Source organism: Scardinius erythrophthalmus (genome assembly GCF_964197995.2).
Source record: "Scardinius erythrophthalmus genome assembly, chromosome: 14".
Classification (NCBI taxonomy): Eukaryota; Metazoa; Chordata; class Actinopteri; order Cypriniformes; family Leuciscidae; genus Scardinius; species Scardinius erythrophthalmus.
This window is the reverse complement of record NC_138234.1, coordinates 31,699,094-31,719,534: the sequence shown is the minus strand read 5'-3', so window position 1 is coordinate 31,719,534 and position 20,441 is coordinate 31,699,094. Positions and strand designations below refer to the sequence as shown.

The following is a 20,441-nucleotide window of genomic DNA, read 5'->3' as shown; positions in this document are numbered from 1 at the left end:
ATCTGCTTGGGGAAAACCCTTTCCCTCACGCGAAATAACAGATTGTAAGACTGGATTTCACCCATGAAAATTTGTTAAACAACATTCAATATGGTTGCCTTTTGATCGCAAACTTGGTATCTCGACAAATCTTATCGCATTTTGAGAAACTGGAAAACTCTAGACGAGATTACTGAGACCTATTCCACCGGATATTTAAGCACAAGTCTCAGTTAGCTTTCCATTTAATCTCACTGATGTCTAGGAGATACATTTGAGATATTAAAGATATTTTATTAGATTTTTCTTTCCTATAGGATGCTGAAGGGATCAGATTTAAATTTTTTGTTTTTGCACTAAACCTCCAATCAATAGGAAAGTGTTAGTCATTTCATATGCAAAGAGGTTAGCCAATCAAAACTCAGCTTATTTACATACTTAAAGGTACAGCAGCAAAAGCTTGTTTCGTGGATTTTTTCAGGAAAGAAAACTACAATGGCTCATTTAAACAGCAAAGCATGTAAAACAATAATCCCTCATATTTAATAATTTTGACATCATTATTATTTCCCTGTTTATTATTGTGAAGCTGCTTTGAAACAATCTGAATTGTATTAAGCGCTATATAAATAAAGGTGACTTGACGATGCAGAATGCAATAATTCCCAAGTATTCATCAAGGTCCTAGTGTCTAGGGCTCCCCTTCCCTTCTCAGTTTGGTGGTTTCCTGTAACAGCTCTTGCATTCATGGAATGCGCCATTATGAATGTTGACGGGGGTGAAGGTGGGGGGGAGCTGCAAGACAAGCACGCAGTGAACCGACACATTAGCGTGTACGGCCTTGACTGGCAGGGTGTGTATTTGAGCTGCGTGTCAAACATGGAAAGAAGAGAGAGAGAGAGAGCGAAAGAGAAAACCAGACCAATGCAAATATCAGCGCTCTGCTGTGACCTAGAACACCTCCCTGCATACAGATGCTTTGAATGAATCCTGAGTTTGTGTTCATATCCAAACCCTTCCCAGCGTGAGGACAGGTGCTTCTTAATGTCAGTGCAAGAGCATGTATCGATCTCAAGCTGTGCTATGAAATGCATTCAAATCTTGTGCATTTTGGATAGTAGTTCACGGCATGTGGTCAATGTTACATGTTAAATTTATATAAGGACACGTGAGGTGTTTTATTTATAAGGTTTAGACATGCTTACCATGATAATGTTTTCCTTGGGGTACCATGTAAATACCATGGATGCTTATAGTATTACATTCTGATATCAGAATTGCATGGTTGCATTTGCATGCACAAGGATATTCAGAATTTGGTCATATTCCGATTATGTAAGCATCATGTAAATGCAGTGATTGCTATAAACCAGATTAAGCCAATTTTCTGGTTTCTAGAATCCGAATACCCAACGCTATCTCACGACAAATTCGTATGAATTCGTGCGAGTGAGTACGAGGTGGCTAATTCGTACAAATTCGTACGACCTCACTCGTACGATATCGTACGATTTGTCTGAACCCCAGTGATGGGTAGATTTAGGGTCGGGGTCAGGGGGAGGCCATTCGTACGAATTCATACGAATTGGGCAACTCGTAAAATATGCCCGATTTAGCAAAGATCTTACGAATTCGTACAAGTGAGGTTATATGAATTTGTACGAATTAGCCACCTCGTAAAATACGTACGAATTGCCGTGAGATCGTGTTGAAATAATATATTTTTGCTTTAATCAGAATTTTAGGCCAAGCAAACACCGTTTTCAAGAAAATCCATCATAAATGCTTATTCAAATCCATGCATGTCCAAACAAGGATAAATCTGGGTGATGATAAAGAGCTAAAATCTTCAGATATTGAAGAAATTAATATTTGTTTGATGGCGTGGCCACAGTAGCGAAATTTCACCAAAAATTGATGGGGAAAAATCTATTTTATATTATCAATAGTGTAGAGATGCATTAAGATGCATAAAACATAGAGCTCTTCTGTAATAGACTGTGGCCAGTCTTGACAATCCATATTTTCACACACCACAGGGCGGCGAAGCGTCAATTAGCACTGCTAATTAATCTTCATTACATGTGTGTGTGTATTACACATAAAGAGTAGAGAGATTTACAGGTGATTAGCATTAATTAGATGAGAGATTGTGTTCCAACAAAAATATTGCTACAGGTTCTTGTATATACAGAGGTGTAAATAATCTTGCAGTATAGGAAGATAAACAGTAGGATGCATAAACATTGTTGTTGGTCCAGGAACAACATTTCTGGCTTCATTTTATGGTTTGGGCTGTGGTTTAGTGGTTGTGGGTGGACGGAGGCAGGGAACACCCAAAAGCGCCTTTGCCAAAGTCTTAGCAAACTAAGTTAGATTACTTTTATGTATTTGATTATTGGCTAGCAGGGAGCCTTAACAGTCAGCAAAAACTTCAGGCAGTTGTTTTAATACCTACCGACATAATTTGCGTATGTTTCTTGGTTGAATTTCTGGTGAAATTGGTACTGTAGTAACACAGACAACTTGAAAGTTGACCTCAGTAGTGTCTGTGGATTTTAAACTACAAAATGGCTGCTATTTAAATATAAAGTCTGTCTCTGAATTATACTCAAGAACATGTGACGCTCATGGTGTTTTCAGCGTTGTCTCACTAAATAAGGACATGAATTTCATATCTAGAGCTGCTCTGAGAGTCACTTCACAGCATTTCAGTATTTCATTTGATAAAAACTATCACTATTGAGACACACAGAAACCACAACCCGCCAAAATAAAAGTTTGGTTTAGTTTAAAGAAATTATGACAGACATGTAATATTGTGCAGTATAATGTACTTCTTAAAGTGTTAATACTAATAATACCATTTATTAAAACAATTATTTTAAAGAATTAAAAAAAATAATAATTAATTTATGTTTTATTTTAAACAGCAAACCTCTGTTGTGCTGTACTTTGTTTGCCAAAAAATGAAAGGAATTGTTCAAATTTAATTTGATTACATTTTTTTTTTTCAAAAAAAGTTTTATGATTTATCACTAAATTTATATTAAATCATAAAACACTGAATCCAAACAAAATATCCACCCGAAAATTATATGAAACACAAATAATTTCTGAAAAAAGAAAATACATTTCATAGAGCACTATTGTTAAACTTTTTTTTTTTTAAATAATAATACAATAGTATTAAGATATTAATTAATTAGACATCCTTTAGACATCCTTTGACTAATACAATTGATTTAAACCATTAAAACAGAATCCAGAGAAATTGAAATAGAAAGCATGGAATTTGGAAAAATAAAATAAAACAGAATTTGGGAAAAAATAAAACAAATGTCATAGCAGTGTTATTTTAGTATTACTGGGATATTATTATAGATGTATTAATATTTTAAATTATTATTATTTTTTTAATAAAAAGGGCAAAATACACACTTTTTTTCAGTTTTAGTTATTTTAGTACATCAAGTTAAACTAAATAAAATGAGGAATGTTGCCTTGGAACGAAAAAATATACAGTGAGGAAAATAAGTATTTGAACACCCTGCTATTTTGCAAGTTCTCCCACTTAGAAATCATGGAGGGGTCTGAAACTGTCATCGTAGGTGCATGTCCACTGTGAGAGACATAATCTAAAAAAAAAAATCTAGAAATCACAATGTATGATTTTTTAACTATTTATTTGTATGATACAGCTGCAAATAAGTATTTGAACACCTGAGAAAATCAATGTTAATATTTGGTACAGTAGCCTTTGTTTGCAATTACAGAGGTCAAACGTTTCCCGTAGTTTTTCACCAGGTTTGCACACACTGCAGGAGGGATTTTGGCCCACTCCTCCACACAGATCTTCTCTAGATCAGTCAGGTTTCTGGGCTGTCGCTGAGAAACACGGAGTTTGAGCTCCCTCCAAAGATTCTCTATTGGGTTTAGGTCTGGAGACTGGCTAGGCCACGCCAGAACCTTGATATGCTTCTTACAGAGCCACTCCTTGGTTATCCTGGCTGTGTGCTTCGGGTCATTGTCATGTTGGAAGACCCAGCCTCGACCCATCTTCAATGCTCTAACTGAGGGAAGGAGGTTGTTCCCCAAAATCTCGCAATACATGGCCCCGGTCATCCTCTCCTTAACACAGTGCAGTCGCCCTGTCCCATGTGCAGAAAAACACCCCCAAAGCATGATGCTACCACCCCCATGCTTCACAGTAGGGATGGTGTTCTTGGGATGGTACTCATCATTCTTCTTCCTCCAAACACGTTTAGTGGAATTATGACCAAAAAGTTCTATTTTGGTCTCATCTGACCACATGACTTTCTCCCATGACTCCTCTGGATCATCCAAAAGGTCATTGGCAAACTTAAGACGGTCCTTGACATGTGCTGGTTTAAGCAGGGGAACCTTCTGTGCCATGATTTCAAACCATGACGTCTTAGTGTATTACCAACAGTAACCTTGGAAACGGTGGTCCCAGCTATTTTCAGGTCATTGACCAGCTCCTCCCGTGTAGTTCTGGGCTGATTTCTCACCTTTCTTAGGATCATTGAGACCCCACGAGGTGAGATCTTGCATGGAGCCCCAGTCCGAGGGAGATTGACAGTCATGTTTAGCTTCTTCCATTTTCTAATGATTGCTCCAACAGTGGACCTTTTTTCACCAAGCTGCTTGGCAATTTCCCCGTAGCCCTTTCCAGCCTTGTGGAGGTGTACAATTTTGTCTCTAGTGTCTTTGGACAGCTCTTTGGTCTTGGCCATGTTAGTAGTTAGATTCTTACTGATTGTATGGGGTGGACAGGTGTCTTTATGCAGCTAACGACCTCAAACAGGTGCATCTAATTTAGGATAATAAATGGAGTGGAGGTGGACATTTTAAAGGCAGACTAACAGGTGTTTGAGGGTCAGAATTCTAGCTGATAGACAGGTGTTCAAATACTTATTTGCAGCTGTATCATACAAATAAATAGTTAAAAAATCTTATATTGTGATTTCTGGATTTTTTTTTTAGATTATGTCTCTCACAGTGGACATGCACCTACGATGACAATTTCAGACCCCTCCATGATTTCCAAGTGGGAGAACTTGCAAAATAGCAGGGTGTTCAAATACTTATTTTCCTCACTGTATGTAAATATGTTTTATTTCAGTTAATGTTTATATTTTTTTAAGTATTTTAAGTAGGGCTGTTTTCGACTAAGGATTTTCATAGTCGAATCTGATTCGTTAGATTTTGCCGTAGTCGACTGATAGTCGAATCTTTTTTTTTCTTTTTTTTTTTTAGATAGCAGCTAGATTTTTTCCATTTCAAACAAAAGAGCTAAAAAACACATATATATCACACATATATCATAACATTTCATAAACATGAGGAGCAATATGAGAGAGAAATTTGGTGATGGTTGTTTAGGTACATTAAATCACGTAAAGCTTTTTCACGCCCATGAGAACCGCGTGGAGTCAACTCACAGCAGCTCTGCTGAAAATGTGAAGCAGAAACGCTTAATATCAGATAACGTCCATAATAATTGGACTCTGGGTTCGATTTTTTGACCATTTTCATTGGTTATGAGGAGCAATATGAGAGGGAAATTTGGTAATCGTTGTTTAGGTACATTAAACAACGTAAAGCTTTTTAACGCACATGAGAACCGTGTGGAGTCAGCTTTTTAACGCACATGAGAACCGTGTGGAGTCAACTCACAGCCGCTCCGCAGCTCTGCTGAAAATGTGAAGCAGAAACGCTTAATATCAGTTAACGTCCATAATAATTGGACTCTGGGTTCGATTTTTTTTACCATTTTAAGTGGTTATGTGGAGCAACATGAGAGGGGAATTTGGTAATCATTGTTTAGGTACATTAAACCATGTAAAGCTTTTAACGCACATGAGAACCGTGTGGAGTCAACTCACAGCCGCTCCGCAGCCCTGCTGAAAATGTGAAGCAGATTTTTGAATACATTTTTATTTATTTACATTAGTAAGCTACAGGACATCGTCTTTCAAAACATGACCTGAAAAAATAAAATAAAAATGGTACCCAGCCCTTCTGAAAATGCGAATGCGTCTCTGTCCCCAGCACATTTCAAACCAAACTGACGCCCATGTATTCGACTATGAGGTTCATAGTCGAATCAGACCTCTCCGAATCGAATCGTCGAATCCTCGACTATTAGAAGTCAGCCCTAATTTTAAGTAACAAAAATATAAGATTTTAGTTTTAGTTGATGACAGCCCTGTTTCATAGGGCCCTAGTTTATAGGGCTTTAGGGGTTGCTTAACAGGATGTTGTGACAGGACCAACAGAAGATCCAGAAACACATTCAACTTGGCAAAATCCCTGCGACCACAGGTGCAAACCAGTGGGCACCTTCTCTCTCCTATTCATCTTGCCGTCTCTTCTTCTAATAGGTTGGTGGATCGCCTTGAGGGAAGAGAAGAAAACGAGACAGGCACAAGTAGCGATCGCTTTGCACTAATGACATGCATATGCCAGCACCACCCGTGGACATGAGCGTCCAAATGACTCACTGCCAAACTCCTACACGACGGCCTCATCGATGCCTCTCGTGGGCTTCTGCTTTTCTTTTTGGATTTCTGACCTACTTTTTTTGGAGCCCCGATTGACGTTGAAAATCGTGGATGTCTTCCAGTGTTATCTGAAAACACACACCCACACCTGTAATTGAGCGGCCGCATCAACGGCAGCTTTAATTAACCTGTCGGCAGTTTTCAGAAAACCGCAATGTGGGTGAATCTGAGTGGTGTTACGATGAGCAGATGTTGGTGCGTTTGGTTCTCAGACTCATCAACTGCTCAACCGAGTTTGCCATTAGCATGCTGTGACATCGCTGTTTTAGCACTCGTGACAACTGATGTAGCAGTTCCTCTGAGGGTTGCGAGCTTGTTTCATTCACCCCGAAGCTTCAACAACACTTGCCAATCAAGTTTTAAATTATGACTCATGCAATCTAATTTTGAGGATGTTTAGAAGCTGACTGAAATTTGTGAGTGCTAAGTAAGCTTGATTCTGATCTCTCAGGAGATGTAGGTTACAAGCAAAACATTTTGCAATGCTTTTTCTTTCTTCATTTCTCAACATCAACTCTTTTTTACATTTTGTGGAGAGCGCACCACATGCCATTTTACAACCTGAGCATTGTCATTAAAAAGGTAAAATGATCTGATATGTTTGACCTTGACATAGTCATAAGGGTCTATAATATAATTGCCTGTTTATTAATTAATTAATTTATTTATTTATTCAGAGTGTTGGTTGGTTTAGATTTGCCATCTTGAATATCTCCCACTGCTCTTTACAAAACACTGCCTAAAAAAGCCATCAGATGGTCTCAATAGAGCCTGTGGTTTTTCTTTCATGCAGAGGCAGGTATGCAGAAAAACTGCAATTGCTTGTATCAAAAAGAACAAAATTGCCAAGACCAGCTTCACCTCTTACTCCACTTCTGGGCCTTCACCAAAAAATGTGGAGCATGCGGTGGGGATCATTTCAACAAGCACTTACAGTCGTCCTCTCCTGCTTTGTGAGATTGGCTAAATTGGTTATGCTGACTTTGGTGCCACTGTAACAGAACACCTCATTGTCATCATTCAGCTGCTGAGGCATTGTTGGATTCACTTGTCATGGTTGTCCTCACTTAACTGAATACTTTGCACATAAGAGCAGATGGCGTGGCTATTACAGATCTTCTTATTTACCGCTGTGAGACACGCAGACTCCTGTCAAGGCAAACAGAAACCAACACCGGTTTGAATCTGGGTTGGGGTCGTTTTCCAATCCCACCCATTCTTTCAAGTCCCGATGAAGGCAAAATGCGCATAAATATAGAAGTAGCTGACATTTCTGGAACAGGTTGAATAAAACTAAAGTATATTTTATTCTAGTGGTAAAGTTTTCCGGACATTACCTTTCATGCAGTGTGTGATATAGTAGTTTGTGAATGTAAAAGGTCTGCAAAGTTTCAAAGATCAAAGTCCATGACAAATAAAGTTGTTTCCTAGAAGAAAGAATTTATTCTGATCTGCCAAAATTAGCCGTCAGCAATTGTGGTTGGTTTGTTTTGTCGACATGTCGAGAAGGCGCTGTTTTCAGCGCTGTGAATCCACTTTGCATGCACTTCTGAAAGAATGAGGACTCTGGCTGGAACTGATACAGAATAAGCAATGCCATTGTTACTGTTTGTATCACTGTGTATAAAAGCTCCAGAGCTAAAATTCAGGTATGGTAATAGGCATTTTGTTTCTGGAACGTGCTGTAAGCAGTAAACCAATCACAACAGACTGGGCCATCTGACCAATCAGAGTAGAGTAGACCAATCACAACAGACTGGGCCATCTGACCAATCAGAGCAGAGTAGACCAATCACAACAAACTGGGCCATCTGACCAATCAGAGTAGAGTAGACCAATCACAACAGACTGAGCCATCTGACCAATCAGAGCAGAGTAGACCAATCACAACAGACTGGGCCATCTGACCAATCAGAGCAGAGTAGACCAATCACAACAAACTGGGCCATCTGACCAATCAGAGTAGAGTAGACCAATCACAACAGATTGGGCCATCTGACCAATCACAGCAGAGTAGACTCTCAGAAAGGAGGAGTTTAAAGAGACTTCTTTAAACGAACCGTTTTTAAACGCTTTGAGAAATGAGGTGATGTGCAATGCATATTATGAGAAAATGAAAGTGTTTTTTAACCATTGATGCATGTAAATCTATTGTAGGAGACCTTCAAAACCAAATGATCAACATTTAAAATAGCATTATATGGGCACTTTAAGTTATTGACATGTTTTGTGTTGTTTTTCCAGAGTGGTGAGTGGAAGGAGAGAGTCCTGCTTCCCCCCCTCCCTGCCCATTCCATCATCCGTAGAGCATCTTTCATGCGTCTCCCTGGGTCTGAATCCCACGTCAGGATGAACTGTGAGCAGGATTTTGGAGATGGAGGCATGAATGTCACTCTAACTCTCCGGCTGCTCATGCACGGAAAGGTAAACACACATAGACATCACAAACGATTAGTATTTTCAGTGCAAGACGACACTGGGAGTACGAACCCAAAATCGACATGTACATTTCAAAATGATACTGATTTGTACCAAAACTTCTAATGATCTTATTAACTTCTAATAATCTTAAACTCAATGTCAGTAGACTAGTTTCGCATGTACTCTCAGTGGCTCAACCTGTCAATACAGAGATGGTTTAATACAATCTCTGATTTACCTGAATTGGATAGAATGAATGCATCGTATATTGCTTTTTATTACTGTGTATTGATACATTTGTTTAAGTACATTTATTAAATATTAACATTTCTGATTAACTATTAATTAGATAATTCTTCCATATGTTCGTTTAGTGTAAAACAGTGTGGAAATCATGCCATGATTATTTGCAACTAGATTCTTCAGAGTATTTTACTTCTTCCAAATGTTTTGAATCTACTTGAATTCAAGTTCTTAGTAAACAAATGGTTGTAGATTTCATTGCCATGTCATTACAGTGTTGTCAACATGTTCGTTTAACTGTCAGCCAGCTGGCAGTGACAGATTTCCTACCACGTGCCTAAAACTCCTTGATATTTCTCATTTGCATATCTCTAAAAAGGAATGAGTCATTAAAAAGAGTCATGAAAAACCAATGAAAACATAATGAACCGTTAATAAACTGCCACATTTATATGATTTATGTGCCAATTTATTTTACCTTAATTCTCATCAACAGATTGTAACTTGATCTTTCAATGAGGATAAACGGAGATCCTTCAAGACTTAAGTGATCCCTTACATTCTTGGCAGCTCAAAGCACACATCCTTGCTGAAAACTTTTCCAGAAACATTCGTACATGATGTCACAGCTTAATAAGTGGTGCATGACATCATCCTTCAAACTCTTTTTTCAGCCAGTTATAACAAAAATCAAAAGAAACCCAACCCAAACTCTTGAGAAAACATAACTCTTTTATGGGGTACAGATTGGGTAGGAATTTGTAGAATAGATTTGTACAGAAAAGTATGATTTTTAGAAAATAAAGGTCCTATATTAGCATTGACGTTCCCTAATGAATCTATAACATCCATGGAACCTTTCCAATGCACAAAAGTCTCTTTATAGTGGAAAAAAAAGTTCTTTAGATTATAAAAATGTTGTTCATAACGTAAGAAAAACATGGTTTTAAGAGTGCATGAAGGTCCACCCTAATACTATCAGTGGGTCGTAACCAGATCGCACGGACACGCATGAATGAGATTGTTCAAATTTATACGAAGTTGCCACCAATTCACCAAAATTTTAAATAGCTAAATTGCGATAAGAGAGTGTTGAGCCACCTGCCAATCTAAAATGTGCCTTCATACTCTTTGGGTGTGATTTGTATGCCCTTTTGTCAAGCATACTTTAAAGGGATAGTTCACCAAACAATGAAAATTCTGTCATTAATTACTCCACCCCCATGTCGTTCCAAACCCGTAATCACATTAGTTCATCTTCGGAACACAAATTAAGATATTTTTGATGAAATCTGAGATAATTTAATGAAATCTCGCGTCTCAACTGAGGTTACACCACTGGAGTCACATGGATTGCTTTTATGATGTCTTTACTACCTCTCTGGGTCTTGAAAGTGGTAGTTGCGTAGACTGTCAATGGAGGGACGTAAAGCTCTCAGATTTCATCAGAAAGATCTTCATTTGTGTTCCGAAGATGAACGAAAGTCTTGGAAAGACATGGAGGTGAGTAATTAATGGCAGCATTTATATTTTTGAGTGAACTAACTCTTTAACTAAAGTCAACATGAAATCAATACAAATTCTGAACAGCTAATCAGTGCATCACTACGGTGACAGCTTTCACAATCCAATTCGTACCTGATAGATTTGTTCATAGATATCGCACTTTTTGGTAACATTAATCAAATGGGTTATCAACACCATCTTGTGCTGACTTTAAACCTGAGATGGGACATTTAAAAGGTACAGAGTGCTTCTGGAATCTGGAGGGCCCTGATCTAATATGGTTCCACGTGATCCTGAGTGCACAGATACTCCAGACCCAGCCTACCTCATCAAAACCCACAGACAGATGAGCGGGGAGTGAGCTCGCTAATCAATAAGCTGACATTTGCTTTGCTTCTCTTTTCACAGGAGGTCGGCAGCATCATAGGCAAGGTGAGCGATTCTTTTTGTTCCCGTTGTCCCTGCTGTTGACTTACTAGATTTTGTGGATGCGTCTTGAGATTTTATGTCACTATTGGGTTTGTTTTTTTCCCTCTGTATTAGACTGTTCTTGCAATCTTTCTCACAAACCTTTAGGTTACGATCCAAAAACCGCAGATTAGAAACCCACAGAGTGTATCACTACAAGACTTGATGTTTCCTAGCAAATGGATTGTTAAATGCGACTAGTCGTAAATCATTTGTATTAATGATCTGGATATATTGCATTGTTAAATTCTACATCTAGCTCTGTTTATCCCCAGAGCGAGTGCAATTGTCTAAACATGGCACAATCTCTTGGAGAGGCCCAATGTAGATGTCACAATGATTAGTAAACAGTGTGTCAGCTACTGATGAGATGATTTTTGTGGGATTTTTGTTTCCCTGCTTCGGCCAACTCTAGGTCCTGGAGCTACAAAACACAAATACACACAGTTGTTGGCATTTATTTGGCTCTAAATTAATCTCTTGCGATACAAAGCTGTCTTCAGAACTGGCCTGCTAATAGGTCTCTAGGCCTTTGCCAGAGCTTGGCCTCAGGACCAGAGCCAGACAGAAGGACACAGACCCGCTCTGAGCTCCACAGGGGTCTCCGCTGCTGCAAATGCGTCTTCTCGAAAACACAGTGCACTGTGTTGTCTAGCACAAAAAGAATCGAAAAGTAAACAAAGTATGTTGCAATGTCCTAAACGTGGAATCTTCAGGTCACAACATCCAAATAATAAATCAAGAACAAGCTTGGCTGCACTTCCTGTTGCAGGGATCTGATCGATCGATAAAGTAGAGCCTAGCTGCAACAAGTAGAGCCCGGACATATTCTATCGCAAATATGTGAATGGAAATGTCCTTGCCACGCAAATTCAATTCCATATTGTGTTCTGACACTTTTGGGAAGGCAGTAGCTCAACCTGTGCGTTTCATTCTCAGCGCTGCCACAAGTGCTAGAGTGCTAATATAGCTTTATAGGTAGCTAACTGAATCATAACTCGTTGATAAGTCTATCGCCCTTGAGTAAACGTTCCTTGTTAGACAAACTTTATGTGTTTAATTTTCAGTGTTGCCACAAGGGGTTCTTGATTTGTTGTTAGCATAAAATATTTTCTACTACAGTCGGTTTTCGTTTTCAGATCAACTACTATTATGCCAGAACAACAGTTTAAAGACAATCTGCAAACGTTAGCTAATCCGTCAACATGTTTATAGATGGCTAACTGAATCATAACATGTTGATAACTCTATTGGCCGCTTGAGTAAATGTTCCTTGATACATATTTCATTCGGACACTTTTGGAATCGCAGTGAACCAAAAACATTGAGTTTGTGTAACTTATTGTGTGCATTTCATTTTCAGCTTTACCACAGGGGGTGCTATAGTTGTAGTTAGCTTAATTTATATTCTACTTTTTGATTTCAGATCAAACTATCATGACGAAGCAAAACACCTAAGTATGAAGGTCAACTCCTAAACCTATGTAACCTTCAGGAGGGTGTAACCAGATTGTACGAAAATGTACAAATGAGATTGCACGAATTTATACGAAATTGCCAGCATTTCAAACAGTAACGAACCATAGTTACAAGTTGCAAGTAAACATTCCTTGCTACACAAACTATATTTTATATTGTGTTCTGACACTTGCAGCTGTAACGCAGTATGTTGTTGTGGGAAGAAGGAGGCGGGAACTGGCGAACATTCAACAGACTTTTAATAACAAAATAAAACAAATACAAAACAAAAGTAAAGGCAGAAGTCCCTCACAAACGACTGCTGCCACATAATAAAACAAAAACAAAACACAACGTAAAATCCAGGCCTGGCCTCTCTCGTCCTTCACTGCCGTCGCTCCTCCTTTTATGCTTCCGCTCCTCTGTGAGAGATACGAGACCGGTGTGTCGCGCATTAATCACGCCACTTGCCTCGTCCTGCTCACCACAGCAGCGAAGCAAAACATGTAGTTAGCATCGCTCATCATGTGCGTTTCATTTTCAGCCTTGCCACAAGGGGGCGCTATAGTTGTCGTTAGCTCTTACATTATGTTCTGCTACATCCAGTTTTTTTTTTTTTTACCAACTACTATCATGGCAGAACAATAACTTAATCTGTTGACCAAAATAAACCTTGTTTATATCTAGCAAGCTGAGTCATAACACATTGAAAACTCTATCACCCCTTGGGTATCGAGGTTATGCGCCGTTTCTGTTCGCTGGCCAGGCATTTGTGTCTGCATTTAAATACTTGTGTAGAGTATCTTTCTGGCAGTAGTTCCCAGTACTGGCAAATTTCCTAAATCAAAGTGTAACATTGCTGTATCAAAAAGAAAAAGTTAAAAAGCCCTCATCTGTTTGATGCATTAATTTATGCCACAGTTAGTCGTTTCATTGGGCCAATTTAAATGGTACGTCTCTCATCGTGGGTTGAATTAATATGCAGCTGTCCCAAGGCTTTTGGGTGACATTTGTGGAATGATGATCATGTAATGCTTAATCACGTTCCAGTATAAGAACAGCTAAACGATGACTTTGACGTCCTCTGTTGTCTTCTTTTTCCCCTCTCGTTTTTTCTCTGAAGCATAGTAAATGAATGAAGGCCTGTGGTGTAAATCTCCTCACTGTGAAATCAATATACCAAGGCTTGGTTTCCCGGACATAGATTAAACACAGTCCTAGACTAAATCTGTGCCGTTAACCGGTGGTTCTCCATCACAAATCTTCATTGGAGATATTCGCGGGGGAGGGCTATCTAGAGTCGATTACTATTCGTAATGCGTCTTCAGGAGAAAGAAATGAAAGTTAATTGTGTATTATAAGGAGAAAGAGAGCTCGGCCACAGTTGACAATGTTTTATATGACATGAATAAAAAAAGAGTAACAGATGTAGTCGTTTAGTTGGCGTCATTCATGAAACGCAAGGCATCTTCCGCAGCCTTTTTGTTCATGCTAGCTTCTTTGTTCATAAATCATTCTTGCATAAATTGTTGCAATGAATAAAAAAAAAAAAATGAAAATATTAACGTTATTTGTTGTAGTCATAGATTTAGCCTTCTGACGAAAATGTCTAAAATTCTAAATTTTGTTGACAAAAATACATTTTATGTACAAAATAATGAAAAACTTAAAGGTAGATTTTAGTATCATTGAGATACTATTATAGTTTATATTAAAGGGGTCATATAATGCCATTTTTGTACAAGCTAATATGATTCTTTAGGGTCTAAATTAGAAGTTTGTAATATACTTTAATTAAAAATTCTCATTAGTATTGTAAGAAAACACTAATTTTACCTGGTCAAAAACAGCTCTATTTTCAGCACACCGTTTAAGTGCATGTGTCTTTAAATGATAATGAGCTTTGCTCACCCCGCCCCTCTGTTCTGTGCATACACTGTAACACAATAACCATAACACAATAACCATAACGCGTTGTTCATTATAAACGTGGGATTATGAATTATATTGAGAACGTCGTACATAGAAAACATGCCGTAATGTACCCTGAGTGTAAACAGCCGCATTCATCGTGAAGCGTACAGCCAGCGATTTGCAAAGATTAATATAAAGGTTAATAAAACGTTACACTCACTTCAGTTCTTCTGGAGGTTCAGCAGGAACACGAATAGTTGGTACCGATCCTTTTTTCAGGAGCAGCTTCTTAGCACAACCAGCTTTACTGACCCTCGTTTGTAAAGCAGCCTGGTGTGTGAAATGATTCACGCAAACATGAAAGCATTGACATTGATCGTGGGGAATATTCCCTTCGAAAACAAACTCAGCCACTGCGTCTTCAGCGGTTCGGATTTAAGAACATCAAAATGACTGTTGTGTTCCTTATTACACCCAAGAACAGAACACCACAATCGCTTAGATGCCATTCTGCTCATAGACAGTGCTCCTGCGTATCAACAATGACCGCGTCGGTCCACGCGGGCTATGATTGACAGCTCGCTCACGAGCGAGGGCGGGTCTGTGTTGAAACGCTGCTGTCAATCAACAATCGTGGGAGGGGCGTCGGTTTTGTTCGTCACAAAATCGAACGGCTTGATTTGAGATGGTGGAAAACAGATTAGAAGATAAAAAAAAACACTGGATGGATTTTTATCAGTTTATGATGGTTGTGTACAGGCACTGCCAACACACATTTCAGTACAATCAACTTGTAAAAGTGCATGTACCATTATATGACCCCTTTAATATTTTTTTCTCTTATATTTTTCAGTTTCATTTACATTTTTGTTAAAGTTTTAGTCATTTTATTTTGTGTTTGTCCTTTATATATTTTTTTTAGTATGTACATATAGTTTTTTTTTGTTATTTTAGTACATCAAGGTAAACTAAATGAAAATGACAAATGAAATAAGTCTAAATATGATTTTATATGGTTTTAGTTTTAGTTAACTATAACAACCCTACTTTGATGAATACCAAAAACTTAAAATTAATGTTTTTTTTTGTTTTTTGTTTTCATTGGCCAAATGATCAACACACAAGTACGCTACTGTGCGACATATTGTAACAAACTGTACTTGTTTTCTTCCACAGCCTTGTTTTTGTTCAAATCAAATGAAATATGGTGTCAGCAGTTTTAAAGAACTTTGTGGCATGAAATTTTTATTGGCATTAAGGGTAGATTTATAAGATGGGTGGTCTCGAAAACATCTCATGTGAAATTTCAATTTCCTTGATAAATTAAAACCACCCAAGTCCCACTTCACCTCTGTTATGACATATCCAATCATCCTTTTAGCCCATCTAAAGACAATGAAACGCCAGTCAAGCGTGTTAAAGCAGATCTTCGGATCTGCAGTCATGACTATGCCGTACACGTTAGCTTCTGTGTCTGAGATAGTGAGACACTATCTGGGGCTATCTAAGTGATTCATGGACTATTGATTCCCTAGTCAGTCCAATTGCAGAGTCTTCGATTGGAAAACCTGTTCCCCTGAGGCCTATGCATGCAGATGCCATATTGCTGTGTAGCGAAGCAGAATTGATATTAATTTCAGCTATCCGTTCAACTAGTCAAACTCACTTTATCCTCCACTATAAGCCATTGTGAAAGACAGTCACTCTGGGGAAACAACATATCACACAAACAAACATGAGAGAAAGGCAATGAGTGCTTTATCATCTTCTTTTTTCTCCCCCTACAGAAAGGAGAGACGGTGAAAAGGATACGAGAGGAGGTAAGCCACACGCTACTCATAGATGTTGTCTTTCTCAGCTTCCCAGCATGCATCATGCATGCAGAACATACGGCGTTCCTTTGAAGCTAGCGCCACATGGAATTCTAAGCATAAATGTGGTTTCATGCTGGAAAAAAGACGCCGAAACGCCCTTTTTTCCCACATACGTCCTCAAAACAGTTGATGTCCGCCACATTAAAGCTGAAAGACTGCAGAAGACATGAATATTTAAATGAAGCCTTTCATCTCAAGGGCGCATGACAGCGCATACGCTGCGAACACTAATTCATTAGTTTGATATGAATGCGTTGGTATTTTCAAGGTAGCTGCTAATAACAATAGCTTCCGGATAAAGATTGAAGTGGGTTACCAGGGAGAAAAACCCAGGCGTGGGTGAGCTTGTCCCTCGGAGAATATACTTTCTTTTTTTCTGACACTGATGATCAGTAGAAATTCTTCATGAGCTAACAAAAGCACACATCGTCTTTTATCCTCTAGCTCGCTTGCACCCTTACCTAAATGTTTTTTACTTCCTTACAACATGAAATGACAAAAAGACTGTTTTCTTCTACCTAATTAATGGTTTGAGGGTGGAAATTGTGAACGCAAGCCTGCACATGAGCCATTTTCTATTGCATTAGTTGGGACACCACAGGGGTCAATCCTGGGACCGATAGATGTCATAAACAGAAGATATTGCAATTGGATGTTTGTCTCTGCTGTTCAGTGCTATAACTAGGAAAAGGAATAGCTCTTCCTGAAAAGAAAGTCTGTCATCATGTACTCGCCCCCATGTCACACCGATTCCAAATGATTTTCTTTCTTCTGTGGAATGCAAAAGGAGACATTTTGAAGAATTTTCACACTTCTGTATTCCATACAACAAAAACATATAGTTACCAGTAGGGCTGGGTATTGACACAAATTTCACAATTCGATTCGATTTCGATTCACAAGCTTGCAATTCGATTCGATTACGATTACGATTCGATTCGATTCAATATCGATTATTTTGGATATCAGGTACAATACATTGCAAATTTTCTCAAGGAAAACAAATCTCTTAACTATTAAACTATGGGAGTTAGTTGTAGCCTATAGGCTTCATTAGCCTACTATAATATTGAAGGTAAAAATTAACTGATGTATACAAACACTTAAAATACACTTTTATTTATTTTTATAATAATAAAGTTATATGAAATTATATAAAATTTTAAATGATGGCTGTCATAAAAAACTTTCCAGATTTATTCAAACATGCATTAAATATTGAAGAACATTAAAAATGATAATGAATATGGTGCATATATTTAACAAAATGCTCCTCAGTCCTCTCTAGAGTTAACTTTTCTAGCTGACTAACGAGTTTATGGTCACTGGATATGTTTTTTCTGAGGTAAATGTGACGTTACATGACATTTTTTACTAACGTCTTTGCACGGTTGAAACACTGATTGAGCGATTCCATGAGACATGATACGGACTTCGATAAGTTGTACTCTATCTTTTAACACACTTTCAGATGCTCATTCATGTTTATTTCGCGCTGTAACTGGTGTTATTAAGGCGGAAGAGTTGCTTCCGTTGCTTCTCTTGAGCTGAGCTGCGTCGGAGCGATCTCACGCCACAGCGCCAAAACGGTAATTATGTTTTTGAATTTCGTAAGAAAATGGACGTAATTTGAAATCTGAGACTTTGTTTCATATCAATAGTAACAAAGCACAAAGATTATTGCGATTTATTGGATGGGATGTGCGCAACAATGATCCATTCATTCATCAACTGAAAACAGGATGACTAATCGATTCTTGGGATTTAAGAATCGATATTGTTTCATAAAAATGAGAATCGATTAAAATCGAGAAATCGATATTTTTTACCCAGCCCTAGTTACCAGGGACTTTAAAGGGGGGGTGAAATGCTATTTCATGCATACTGAGTTTTTTACACTGTTAAACAGTTGGATTCCCATGCTAAACATGGACAAAGTTTCAAAAATTAAATTGTACGTTTGAAGGAGTATTTCTGTGCCAAAAATTGTCCTTGCGGTTTGTCACAAGTTTCGGAAAGTTTTTTTTTTGAGTATGGGTCTGTTTGACGTCAGATGGGGCGGAATTTCCTTATACGGGTCCTAAGGGCACTTCTGCCGGAAGAGCGCGGGCGCGCGCGCACTCGTAGACCAGAGCAAGAGAGCGAAAGCAGTTCGCCATCAAAGCGCTCTGCTCGGCTTTTGGAAGTCAATGTCACCAAAGATGTGGGGTTTTGGTTGCCAGGGCAAGACAACCCTGCACAGATTCCCAAAGAACCCAGCGTTAAGGGACCAGTGGATGGAGTTTGTTTTTTCAGAGCATCAACAGAGGTTGTGCAAGACTGTTTGTTCCCTGCATTTCGACGATGATTGTTTTATAAACAAAGCCCAGATCGATGGATTTGCGGATCGTCTAATGCTTAAGGATCGAGCAGTCGCAGTGATAAAGGTTCGCGGTCGTGCGTTGGGTTCCAGGCGGTGAGTAAAACTGCTTCAAATGTCTGTGTGTTGTTAGCTATCGGCGCGTAAGCACAGCTTTAGCTTCGCCCACACAGCCCGCCTCCAGCCGCTCGTTTTTTTCCGGAAAGACTCGGTACAGCCTATCTTTCTTTTATAAATATAATAAAACTAAATACTTTTTGGAGATATGAAGGATGCAATACTACTCTATAGGTACTCAAGATTAACATGAGATTGAGTGAAAATGAGCATTTCACCCCCCTTTAAAGCTAGCAAAAAAGCACATGAAAAGTGCTCTATAATCCAAATCTTCTGAAGAAACAGGTTTAGAATGACATGAGGGTGAGTAAAATATGACAAAACTGTAGTTTTTGAGGATACTTATGTATGTATGTATATATATATATATATATATATATATATATATATATATATATATATATATACATACACTGTATATACTGTATGTATGTATATATATATATATATATATATATATATATATATATATATATATATATATAATATACATAGAACATACATATAATATACATACAGTATATACTTCTGTGTGTTTATATATATAAAAATACCTTGTCTTTTTGTCTGCAAAGTTCAAACCACAAACAGCCCAACATTATATTACTAAAATATTTTCTGGATAATAAGTCATACCTGAACTATAGTTTAAGTCACAGCAGGTCAAAATTGCATTGTTGAATAAATCACAGTTTGTTATTACATTCAGAAATAAAGCAAAAATTACCGGTAAATAAAGTAAAACATTTACAATTAACAATAAACGTCCCCTTGCTAACAAATCCTTTTAATGTAATGGTATTCAGAACAGAGCAGGAATTAAAAATAAAGTATAAAACAAACATAAATTCTAGTCAAGAACAATTATTATAAATGCCAAGCCTAAACAAATTTATTTAAAGCGAAACAAAAACTGCTGTCATGTGGGAAATGCGCTAGACAAATGAACTTGGGCTCACGCACAGCTCTCATCTGGCTTAAATCCATAGACGTATATATATATATATATATATATATATATATATATACTGTACATAAATTGCATAAAATATGTAAATTATATCACAGATAAACAGTTGCATTTGCATGCATTTGTGCATGATTGATAGAGAGATCAGTTTAAGTGAAGCTGAGAGTCAAAGCTCTGCAGGAAAATGAATCACTCAGCCCAGTCCAGATCTCTGCTGGAGATCCACACATTTGGACAGAACACACGCGATATGCACACCTAACAGAAGGCCTATGTGGGCAGAACTAGTTTCCCTGAGGAGGTCAGGTAAATTTGTGTTTCATAGACGTACTTTGAGTTTAATCCCATCCGAATCGAACACGCCGGTGTTTTTCTCACACAAAAACAGAACAAATTGCCTACTATTTTCTCGAGCATCCTCTGAGAAATCTAATCTTGTCTGGATAGGAATGTGCTGTGGTTTATTATTTTTTTCGCAAGGTTGAATACCGAAACTAAAACTAAATTTCTTGTTGCGTTGCCTAGTGCACCTTCATTATGGATTA

At 38.0% G+C, this 20,441-nt stretch overlaps 1 protein-coding gene across 6 annotated transcripts in view; it reads left to right on the top strand.

Moving 5' to 3' along the window:
- Positions 1 to 20,441, top strand: part of pcbp4 (poly(rC) binding protein 4) — an 85,371-nt gene that overhangs the window by 38,926 nt on the left and 26,004 nt on the right. For all 6 annotated transcript variants that reach the window (XM_081385356.1, XM_081385358.1, XM_081385357.1 and 3 more), the window contains 3 exons: positions 8,811 to 8,990; positions 11,145 to 11,168; positions 16,364 to 16,396. In XM_081385356.1, coding sequence (XP_081241482.1) covers positions 8,883 to 8,990; positions 11,145 to 11,168; positions 16,364 to 16,396 — 165 coding nt within the window. In that variant the 5' untranslated portion in view covers positions 8,811 to 8,882. The remainder of the gene's footprint in view (positions 1 to 8,810; positions 8,991 to 11,144; positions 11,169 to 16,363; positions 16,397 to 20,441) is intronic.